This window comes from Anguilla anguilla, chromosome 11 (genome assembly GCF_013347855.1).
Source record: "Anguilla anguilla isolate fAngAng1 chromosome 11, fAngAng1.pri, whole genome shotgun sequence".
NCBI lineage: Eukaryota > Metazoa > Chordata > Actinopteri > Anguilliformes > Anguillidae > Anguilla > Anguilla anguilla.
Window position 1 is genome coordinate 33491876 of NC_049211.1, and position 12035 is coordinate 33503910.

General features: G+C 46.7%; 1 protein-coding gene across 6 annotated transcripts in view; it reads left to right on the forward strand.

The window, feature by feature from the left end:
- dlgap4a (discs, large (Drosophila) homolog-associated protein 4a) overlaps positions 1-12035 on the forward strand; it is a 152442-nt gene that overhangs the window by 117983 nt on the left and 22424 nt on the right. For 4 of the 6 annotated variants that reach the window (XM_035383191.1, XM_035383190.1, XM_035383193.1 and 1 more), the window contains exons 5-8: positions 1167-1390; positions 2686-2772; positions 3349-3511; positions 6507-6750. In XM_035383191.1, the coding sequence (XP_035239082.1) occupies positions 1167-1390; positions 2686-2772; positions 3349-3511; positions 6507-6750 (718 nt within the window). The remainder of the gene's footprint in view (positions 1-1166; positions 1391-2685; positions 2773-3348; positions 3512-6506; positions 6751-12035) is intronic. The other 2 variants (XM_035383194.1, XM_035383195.1) reach the window with 1 other exon arrangement.

The following is a 12035-nucleotide window of genomic DNA, read 5'->3' on the forward strand; positions in this document are numbered from 1 at the left end:
AACAGGGTCCAAGCAGCATGCGGCAATTATTCATTTTTAAGCTGTAAGGACACATGGTTGGATGAATGGTACAAACATTTCCTGTCGCTGTCCCAAAACTTGACATAATATTCCCCAGCTCAGAAGTCATCATACATACATGTTTCATGATGATCACTGCTAAGGCTCTCATATGCTCACTGACAAGTGATTGGCTGATGGTGGCCATATTGTTTCTGATGTTAGCGTAAGGGCTGATCAATTTCATTTCCAGTCTTTTGAGAAATGCAAACATTTCACAGTGTTTGTCGCTAATAGTGTCTGCAACAAAGATCAAGTTTTCCGGGTGCCATTATTGCACTTGCAATCAAAACTTGGAACGTTACTGGGGCGATTTATACATTTATTTAGTCCCTTGAATAAGTTAGATAAGATTATCATAAGATTATCAGAAGCACGGAAGTACATCCAATGCATAATATTTGTTCTATCATTGTGTTCTGCCTCAGCAATTTCACCTTCATCCTGAATAACCATGAATAACAGAATTATTTGGTGTCATGAGTGTATTTTATTTAGTGCATATGAAAGTGACTCATTTTGCATTCATTTTTCATGGAATAATTTTTAAAGGGAGTTGTCTGTTTTCTTAAGCGATACAGTCACAGTGAGGGCTGTTTTAACACATGAATACACAATATAAACACCTTCGAAGCACTGTTGTGTGGGGCAAAAGCAGGCCTGTCTAGGAGAGAGGAAAAAGAGAGGAGTGGCTCTTTAAAATGAGCCCAACTACCACCGTGTGGGGAAATTCAATTAGATTCAATTAAATCTTTTGTAAATTTTGTGATAAAATATTAGTATAATTAGTATAGCTCCTTATTTCAGAATTCCTGAACACAAACTATGCCTTACTGATGACTGTAGGAAATGCAGCTGTAATAAATGTGTTGGTGTGGGTGGATTTATGGGTGGGGCAGGGGGCTTGGTGTGGGTGGAGTTATGGGCCAGGCATGGTGGCTTGGTGTGGGCGGAGTTATGGGCCAGGCAGGGGGCTTGGTGTGGGCAGAGCTATGGGCTAGGCATGGGGGCTTGGTGCGGGCAGAGTTATGGGCCAGGCTGGGGGCTCTGTGTGGGCGGAGTTATGGGCGGAGCCGTGATGGTAGGGGTGTGTCCCGGTTCGGCAGGTTCCCCTCGGGGACTGGAACAGCACTTTGGGCCCGTCGCGGGGCTCCAGCGAGATCCCGTGCCGGAGGATGCGCAGCGGGAGCTACGTGAAGGCCATGGGGGACCTGGAGGACAGCGAGGACTCGGAGGGGAGCCCCAAGCCCTCGCCCAAAAGCGCCGCCCGCCGCCAGAGCTACCAGAGGGCCACCCAGCACTCCCTGAGCGAGCAGCTTCCACCGCGCAAGTAAGAGCTTCGCCAAACACGCCGCGCACCCACACACACCTGAGGGGTACCTGACACTGATGGAGCTCCAGAGCTGGCTGAGGGTGAAGTGTGTGTGTGTGTGTGTATGTGTGTGTGTGTGTGTGTGTGTGTGTATTTATGTGTGCATGTGTGTGTGTGTGTGCATGTGTGTGTGCGTGTGTGTGCATGCATGTGTGTGTGTGTGTGTGTGTGTGTGTCTGCACGCATCACTCTGTTACACACAAGATAAACTCTGAAGTAATGCCACAAGACATTTTGAAAATGTTGGTTTGTATTGGTCTTTACTGCCACCTACTGTCCTGTGGTTTATACTGACCAAGTGTCCTGTTCAAAAATTTTGGTCTGCATGCTTTCAACAAAATTCTGCAAGCACGGAATACTTGCTTGAACAAAGGATGAATAAATTGCCAGTGGACATTTTAATTCACAATATCCCCACTGCACAGGGCAAATTCTGTCTTAATTAAACAGTTCTTTACAGTTCAACACTTCCCCAATCATATGTGGTTTCCTGCAACACAGCTTAAAAGCAAGAAGCAGGTTTAGATTTATGCTCTGTGAGTTGCACTCAAAAAAAGCATTCAAGACTAAGTTACCATTTTTTCATCCATATTGTGTGCCAAAGTGAGATAAATGCCTATAACCTTGGTAAAGGACTGTATCCTTAACATTCACCTTAATGTCAGTTTCCTGAGCAGCCACGAGGTGGCAGCGTTCTCACAAGATCCCCAGGAAGCGCTGGTCACGTTCGTATCCGAACACGTTCAGAGGAAAAGGGTCAAATATGTCCCACAAAAATGGGTCAGATTTGTTTGAATTACAGTAGTCATTCACTCTGTTGGTAACATTCAGACTGATGACAACCCGAAAGATCTAGAAGCGATCCTTGCTTCTATGCTGTGCCGTATACAAACAAGGCAGTCACAGCGCTTCACAGGAGTCCTGATAAGTGTAGTAGTTATCAGGACACTTTATGGACAATACAACTACAGTACAGTGACTATGAAATTGACAACCCCCCCCCCTTGAAAATAATAGCTCACTTAGTCTAAGTGGGGCTTCCTGGTTGAGTAAATGAATGAATATAATCAGAAAACAAATAGTAGAGTAATAGTTTACTTCACCATAGAAACGTTTGTAGAATGCTGCACATGGAAGAATCCCGAGGTAAGTGGCGAAGCCGGGAGGTCAGAGTTCGGCAGAGACATTAACGCTCCCCCCTCCCCCTCCGTGTGCCTCCCTCCCGCCCCCCTTGCGGCGACGGGAACCTGCAGCTGCTGGGATTTTTCGCTGCTGCAGGAGGACCTGGGTCCACTGTGGTCTCCCCTGCAGAGCATCACGTCTCTGCACCGGCTGGGCAGGTCAGTGTGGGGGGGACGGGGGGGGACGGGGAGGGAGGGCCAGCATCCGGCCGCTCGACCCATCCCGTCCCGTGCGCACCCCGGGAGGCCCTCCGACCCCGGGGGGCGGCTCCGCGCTGTAGCTGGGTGTTTTTTAGGCGCCCTTGTCTGTGTCCCTGTCCAAAACCATCTCCGCTGACCGGCGCTTGCAGCTGACGCGGGGAAAGTTCCGGAGCTCGGAGCGCGGCGACGGTTTCCTCGGCGACGTCACCGCGGCTGCTTTACCCCGCGCGCTTTGTTTTACGTGCTCGCTCGCTTCTGCATGTCCGGAGCGGGGTCAGATCGATGCGTTTATGGATCTGGCCGGCCGCGAAAAAAAGCCCTTGGACATCTCCAGCAAGGACGATCCTCTCTCATCTGTGTCACTCCACTCTCAGACTGCTCATTTGCTTTCTCTTCTTTCTCTTCCCCCTCTGTTTTTTCTCCTTCTCTCACCCTTTTTCTCTTTCTGTTCTTCCCCTTTTCTCTTGTCTGTCCCTCTCTCTCTCTCTCTCTCTTTCTCTCTATATGTCCCCTCTCTCCCCCCCCTCCCCTCAGTTGCCTCCCTTCCCTGAGCGAGCTCTCCACCAATCGCAGCCTGGATAACCTGGACAGCCTGGACTGCATGGACGGGCCGGCCACCTCTCCCTTCCAGCCCTGGGACGACATGGACTTCAGCCAGGGCTTCGGCACGCTGGGCAGGAGCAGCCTCGCGGGCCAGGTCAGTCCCCTCCCACCCTGCGCCTCGCGGTCTCTTCTGAACCCCACCTGCCCCCCCCTCCCAATTACCGTTTCTCTGAGAGTCTTTCCTGAGAACCCCCTCAACCAATCAGGACTGAGAACACTAAAAGGAGAGCCTCACAGGTCCTAGTGCCAGACGTACGGGGCTAACGTTAATGCTAATGCTAAGGGTTATGTTAGCTAACCTTCGCCAACTTAAGAAACCTTATTTTTTCTGCTTCCCATAAACATTTTCTCATGGTGCTAACGTTCACAGAGAGAATAACGTATCGAGGGCAGCCTCGACCCCTTATGCACTCGTGTCAGGGGCTAACTACCACAGTGCAGTGCAGTCATCCTTTCTTCCATTCATCTTAGCCAACCCAGGTGAGGTTAGATTTTATTTCACTGACTTTTTTGTCTGGCTGTTGGAATGAAGAGCAGATCAATCCCCAATACCCCTGCATCAAATTTTAGGGACTTTTCATTTTCCCTTTTCGCTCACTCAGCAGCTAAGGGCAGTGGCACTGGAGAGGTACAATTAATCCACACTGCGAAGTGCTTTCCTCTCCACCTCTCTCTGTCTGTGTCGCCATGGAAATCACCAGGTTAGGGTCCATGCAGAGTCTTCACTCGGACTAATGGCTTTGAAAGGAGATCCGGAGATCTGTATCTATGGGGGTGGGAGTTATCCCAACATGATTTGCCCAGCGAAAGCTTAAACTTATTAAAACGCAGCGTGTTTTTCTCGTGAGCACCCAGTGTGCTAATAGTCTGCTCTTCAGGGCTCTGTAAATGAATGCATGTTTATTTTTTCATAAATCACCTTGGGGAGAAAAGTAAACTTTGACGCAGTGTGAATAATTCATAGATGATACCCGCAGTCATCTCTTTCCGGAGGCAGACAGCATTATCAGTATTCATAAGATGAGAGTCAATATGGGGTCATACGGGCTCTCGAAATAACGAACGTAAATAGTAGCCTACTCTTCGGCAGGAACAGGGAGATGTTTGCCCTGGAAGCAAGCAATTTAGAGAGAAAATGACTGTATATATATATATATATATATATATACTGTGCAGTCCATTAGTATTTGAACAGTGACACAATTTTTGTTGTTTTGGCTCGGTACTCCAGCACATTGGATTTGGAATGAAACAACAACAATGAGGTGGAGACTGTCAGCTTTAATTTAAGGGTGCATCCATATCCTGATCCGTGTAGGAGTTGCAGTTCCTTTTATACATAGACTCAAAGTAATTGAACAAATTAACAAATTATACAAAGTAATTGAACAAATTAACATAATCTTTAAATTCTTGGTTGCAAATTCTTTGCATTCAATGACTGCCTAGACATCACCAGACACTGGTATCTACCCTGGTGGTACTCAGCCAGGCCTGTACTGCAGCCATCATCAGTTCCTGTTTGTTTTTGGGGGTTTTTGCATTCAGTGTTGTCTTCTGCAAGTGAAACGCATTTTCAGTTGGATTCAGGTTGTGTGATTGACTTGACTTGTTAGCGTCTATAAAAGCCCTGCATATCCTCAGTAAATATGGTCCTTGGTGTATTATTATTTTGCACGTACTATAAGTATATTTCAGAAATTCTTGACAGCTGCAAGAGGCAGACAGGGTAAGTCAATCGTTCCCACTCCGTGTCACATTTCGGCTGTGTTTGCTTGAGGCAGGTTAGAAGGGGGGTGGGGGTGCATGTTCTGGAAGCCATTCCCCACAGGAGAGTGGTGCCCATGCCTTTGCAAATGCTAGCTTCTTAAACCTGGACAGGTACATACTAGCTCAAGCTTTCAAAGCCCTCCAACATTCTGATTTCACCCCCCAACCCCCCTGAGGACTTGTAGAGGGTCAACCCCCCCGCCCCCTTGCATGGCTGTTTTTGGGCCATGGATGCCCCCAAAGAATTCAGCTGTTTGTCCCTTTGTCTTCCCAGTTTCCCCTCCCCTTTCCCTGTCCCCCGTCCCCCAGCTGTCCCCTCTCTATGATTTGTTGTCACTGATGGAATCGGCACTTGTGTGCAAACATCACATTGACAGCACAGCAAACTGAGAAAGCACAGCGTCAACAAACAAATCCTGTGACCCTTCCCCTGTGAACTTTGACCTGTGAACCATGACTTGTGCTCAGAGCCAGACGGAAAGAGGAGGGGGCTTCTACAGAGGTTGGCTGTTTAGTTCGTTTGTTTTTTCTGTCCTCCCCCTGACTGTTGGCGAGCTCCAACCAGCTGAGCGTGTTCCAGAAACCTCTCTAAAGTTCACATGATTGCCTTCAGCTTTGTCTTAATTTAGTCTGGTGGCTTTTGAGTTCGCTGTTTCTGCTCTCCGTCAGTGGCAGTTGCTTACGGACAGGCGCCAGCGGAACCGAGCCTGTCTGATGAAAAATTAATATTCCAACTGGCGGCTAGCTCCTTGACAGGTTCAATCTGAGGACACAGAGCTGGGAGACGCACCAGAATTGTGCACATTAGCGTAGCAGCGAGTGCAGATTTTCATCTAACTGCCTCAATCTCCCGTTACCCTCGTTTTTCTGTGAGCCAATTACGGTCACCCTAATGTACGTTCTCAATGCAGCCGCAGACCTAGGACTGAACATCGATCTTGGAAAGACCCTAAATTTGCCACCAGGTCCACCAGGCCCCTAATTACAGTTTTAGCCCTTTGGGACTTATTTTGCCTTAGACTGCTCCCACCTGCTGCTAACAGGAGGAGCCAACCTCGTAATAGACAGGGTTGGCCCCGCCCCCCTGGGTCATTTAATAATGGCCCATCCCAGAATGCCTCAAGAGCCCAGCTTGGCCATGGGAAGTCCCAACAGGAGGGCTGCCAGCACCCGCCCCAGGGCCTGCGACCGGGCCCCCCTCCCCTCCCCTCTCACTGCCCCCCCAATACCCCTGGTTCTACCCCCATCCCTCACCCCAAAATCCTGCCCCGGCCCCCGGGCCCCAGCCCCCCTGGCTCAACCTGCGCGTGTCCTTCCAGATGCAGGAGCTGTCGGCGTACAGCGAGTCGGCGTACCGCCAGTCCGGCTGCGGGCCGGCGCCCATGCCGGCGCTGCCGCCGCTGGAGCCGCTGGACCTGCCGCTGGCCACCTGCTTCCGCTCGCGGAGCCAGAGCTACGTGAGGGCGATCCAGGCCGGCTGCTCCCAGGACGAGGACACGGGCTCGGCCGACTCAGACACCCCGCCCCCTACCACCACCGTGCGCACCTACAGCTCCAGCACCAGTGAGTTTTCGTATTCATTTTTATTTCAAATCCAATGTGCTGGACTATAGACCAAAGAAATTCTGTTACTGTCCCAATGCTTTTTAATTTAATTGCGTTTAAATTTGATAATACATTTTATTTATATAGCACCTTTCAAGCATGGAGCATAAAGTTATTTCCAAAGCAGATAAAAATAAGCACATGCATTGTTTATATTGTTTGGAATTGAGATAACCATAACATACTGTATATTGAGTATTCATGCCTAAATCTTATTTATGTATTGCTTTAAAATCCCAATAATTTCCTGGGTATTTTTGGCCCAGTCTAACATTTTCACAGGAGCTCAGAAGTAAACAGAACATAGGTGCTAAAGAGACCCAGCTGTGGAGGTGTAATGAGGATATAAAATGGGCTTGTGGGTGGCTGCGTGGAGGGACATGTTCCTCCTTTTCTATGGGTAGAGGTGCACAGGCTGTGGCATCCCCTGTGTGTCTCTGAGCACTCATTGGGGGCCCTGGGTCTCCTGGCCACAGTCGGGGGCCAAATTGGGGCCCTCTGGACATTGGCCTTCCACCCTCTTCTCTTTCCTACCCTCAACACTAGGAGGTGATAACCTGCCCGTGGGGAAAGGGGCAATCGCACACCAATAGGGTTTGGTTCTGAGAGAGAGTACGGTGCCGCGGGTTCCAGATGGTGTTTGGTTCTCAGAGAGAGTACGATCCAGCTGGTGTTTGGTTCTCAGAGAGAGTACGATCCAGTTGGTGTTTGGTTCTGAGAGAGAGTACGATCCAGCTGGTGTTTGGTTCTGAGAGAGAGTACGATCCGGCTGGTGTTTGGTTCTCAGAGAGAGTACGGTGCCGCGGGTTCCAGCTGGTGTTTGGGTCTCAGAGAGAGTACGATCCAGCTGGTGTTTGGTTCTGAGAGAGAGTACGATCCAGCTGATGTTTGGTTCTGAGAGAGTACGATCCAGCTGGTGTTTGGTTCTCAGAGAGAGTATGATCCAGCTGGTGTTTGGTTCTGAGAGAGTACGATCCAGCTGGTGTTTGGTTCTCAGAGAGAGTACGATCCAGCTGGTGTTTGGTTCTGAGAGAGAGTACGATCCAGCTGGTGTTTGGTTCTCAGAGAGAGTACGATCCAGCTGGTGTTTGGGTCTCAGAGAGGGTACGATCCAGCTGGTGTTTGGTTCTCAGAGAGAGTACGGTGCCGTGGGTTCCACCTGGTGTTTGGATCTCAGGGAGAATACGTTTGCCACAGGTTCTAGCTGGTGTCTGAACAGCAGCAAAAACTGAGTGTACAGTGGCCTGACTCTGCCTAATGTGGCCTGACAGGTTCCCACTGACACAGCTAGTTCCATTTTTCCCCCGTGACACCCACACACTCATGTGCACATACACACACACACACACACACAGACAGCACTGACCTACATTCTGACAGCAGAGACAACTGTTGGAGCGCAGTGGAGCGGGGAATGGTGGCGGCAGGGTGGGGTGGGAGTGGTGGGGGAGGGGGGGGTTCTCTTACATCTTTAGCTCGTCAGCTTGAGCAGAAGTGCTGAAAATCGGAGCCAAGAGCCTCGTGTCTGACAGCCATCCCTGCCAAATTAACACGCTGAATCTGACGGGCTCGGCGGCTGGCTGGAGGGGAGGGATTTGATTAATCGCCGCACCGCTACTCTGCGGAGAGGTTCACATGAACCCCGCTGACTCAGTTACACGCCGAACCTTTCCGTCTGTGAAACTGGCAGAGCTGCAGCGATTAGTGGGTTTACCTTCACCCCACGAATCCTTCAGATTGGCCTTTTTTGTGTACTAATGTAGAACAAATTGGGCTTTTACTTGTTTTTATTGAAAATGGAATTCTTCGACCTCAGTTTTGTGGTCAACACTCGTATTTCACTGTGAAAGAGAGCGCAGCCATAAATTTAACCGACGGCAGGAGATCTAGTTAAATCCTTCCCATGGAACTCATTGTGGCTTCTCATTTTGCTTTGAAAAACAAACAGTGAATGACATGATGGAGTTTGAAAAGGGCTGTCCAGCTACATTTTTAACCTGATTATTCATTATTTTAAGCAAAGGCACGTTGTTGATAATTGGGAAGTCCTCCTTGGGATAATGGGAACGACAAATATTAACTGTTGGGGTTATTGCAATATTGCAGTGTTTGTGGGCCTCCACAAATGAAACCTATTTCTTGTGGGTCTCTTCATTTTTTTTGAAAAGAAAAAACTGTGTTGGTTTTTCTGCGTCCAGAGAAGGCTCGGTGCTTAGGCATTTCCAACTTAGCGTGTCCGCACAAAAGTAGCCAGAGCATCATTTGCATATAACAATTAGAGAGGATTTGACTGGTCTTATCATTTTAGCGATGTACATTGTAACCCCAATGACTGAAACCCTGCCAAGGGGGAAAGCAAAGCAAGCTGATTTCAACACAGGCTATTCTATGTTGTTGTTGGGTTTTTTTTGTAAGAATCATTTTAAAATATTTCTGGGCCATATGTGAATGCAAAAAAATATGAAAACAACACATCAACAAATAATTCACGGATGTCAGTTTCCTGGACCATTAAGTTAAAATTCACTAGTCGCCCTTCAGATGAACATTCTCAAAGTTCCCTTGGAACCATGGAGTCAATGTGGTCCATTGTTGAGCCCGAGATTCTCGATTGTGAGTCACCACCCTTCTAACCAATGAGAAGGCTGTTGAGACTGCCATTGGCAGAGGTGAAAAGGCCAGCGGGTGGGTTTTAAAAGGCATGTGCCTAGCAAGCGTGCTTGAATACTGCTTTTAACGCACAGACACAATCCAAGGCCAAGAGGACAGAGCCTGCCGGAGGGTTTCTCTCTATAGAGTCAGTGGTGCCGGTGGTAATGGGGCATGCTTTGATTCACTTAAGAGCACTTTGTGAAAATATGCCTTTAGAATAAACTGGAAATAGCAGACAGTCATGTGGGCGGATTGAGATTATTCATCTTCCTATGGTTCTGCTTTTTGGTTTTCCCTTAAAAATAATGATTTATTAATAAATGAATTGGATCTATTTTGTCATTTAATGGAGCATTTAATCAAAACAGTGCTTGTTTCCAAATTATATTTGAATATGAAAACAGTAACTAGAAAAGTAACCTATTCAATTAAAAGAATAAAATCAATGGACAGTTAATTTGGATAATACTTAAATTGGTTTGCATGTGGTCTGTTTCCATAGTAACCGAAGGTGGAGTTGTCTACAGGACAAATGCAAATTTGAGAAACGGGGGAAAATAATGTTCTCAAGCAGAGCTTAGAAAAATCAATAGCGGGATTTCCAGTTTGTGTGAAATATAACAATATGAGAGTGTGAGTCATGGGGAAAAAACTGGAATGAATGCAAAAATAATGAGTCTCATTTTTGCTGAAGAGAAGATTTTAATTCTCAGTACAGTTACTATAGCCCTTTCCTTCCTTCCTGTCTTATTTACCTTGTTCACTAGGTAAATTTAATGGCCTGCATGTGAGTCTTAATTTGCCCTATCCATCAATGCACATGGCAGCACCGGAGCTAATGAATGTCTCTAACTAATCGCAATGACCCTTTCCTAGGCATATAATTCATGAGTCATTTTTATTTATTTAATTTACAAATATTTTGACATTCTTAATCCTATTATTTTCAGATTTTATGGGAGTCGTTTTATATGTATGATTGTTTTGTTTTTTCAGTGGAGATGCTACAACATGTAATAATCATAATAGTTATGATTTATTGTGGTTGCTATTATGATTATTATTGATGTGTTGATTCTTGTTGTTATTTTGTTGCCTTGACGCCGTCGTAATTGTTGTGATTATTAATTTCCTTCTGTGTATACACGACGCCACATTCAGTTAGGCCTACTCTTGCTTTGTTACAATGAACCGTTATGAACGCTACTAGCCTCTGCTTGCGTTATCTCGAACGTGACACACCCCCCGCCTGCGTTCATATGACAGAAAAAAAACATGCTACGAGCTGTGTAAACCAATCAAATTTTGATTTGGGGCGAGCAGGCGCAAACGTGGTTGTAGTCGTGTGATGGTGAAACAAAGACCAATGAAGATGATCTTAGTCTATTATCGTCCACGAACAAATAAACCGCGGGGGGATTAGGGGGGTGATTGTTTTTGTGATGCATATTTGTAGGGCTAAAACCCTAAGAATGTAGCGGAAATTCAATTGGTACATTAACGAGATTGAAGGCACCATGTGTCCAATGATGTTAGAATGAGGGCGGGTTTTTAAAAAATATTCTCCAATCATGTTTACCGAGGGTGTTTCCAAATTGCTTCTTTCTTTCCGCGACGTGGATTGTTGAGCTGGAGAGATTGTGCGGTCACGGGGACCCAGGCAGCAATTCTACATCAATTACGAAGACATAACCAAAAATAAAAAAAATGTTCTTTAAAAAATTAGGAAAAAACTGATAATTGCCCGTCAAACGGAAAAGCAGTGGGAGGAATGTGTTAGAACTGGAATTCGGATATTGAAGTTACAGACGCTTCCATCGATCAAGAAACCAGAAAGAAAATGATGGGTTGTTGGTGAGTAAATATCATCAAACATTGCTGTTATTTACGTAGCTGGTTAGACGTAGTTAACCCAACTGATGATGCTACATGTAATTAAACGTGCTGGCAATTAATAGTTGCTATAGCTGCAGAATTGGCACTCATGAAGCTTGACTATCCATTCCGTGTGTTAGCTGGCTAGTGTCCTAGCTACTGTAAACTATTTACGCTGTAAACGTTAGTTAAAACTCAATGGAATTTTGGCATCACTTGTTAGCTAGGTAGTTAAGTCCGATGACTAGCTTGTTTGCTTGCTATACCTTGACTAGCCGACTGTATAACTGTCTATACACGACACGAACAAATACACAGCGAGCTAAATACAGTATTTATCGCGGGTTTAGTACTTAGGCTATATGCTGTGAGCAAGGCAGCACGATGCTTGCAATCATAGGTAATGCTAACATATTAAGGTTACTTGATCATTTTGGTGTTGTATTCTGGAAAACCGGGTAGTCTAAAGTTCAGTTATCTCCTTGCCTACACCGATTAAATGTTGGACTGACAAGCAGCTGGCGATTGTCGTGTTGTTGTTCTTATTTGGCAACCCTTGTATGTGGCGAAAAAGTTTATTCTGATGACCAGATAAGGTAACTGCTGTCTAAATCATCCGCATGTGTCATTTCATTTGGGAGGCCAGCGCATCCAGCTCTGATTGCATAGTTCTTCCCCCAGTGGCATTAGACGGAAACGTGGTTACCCACGGCAGT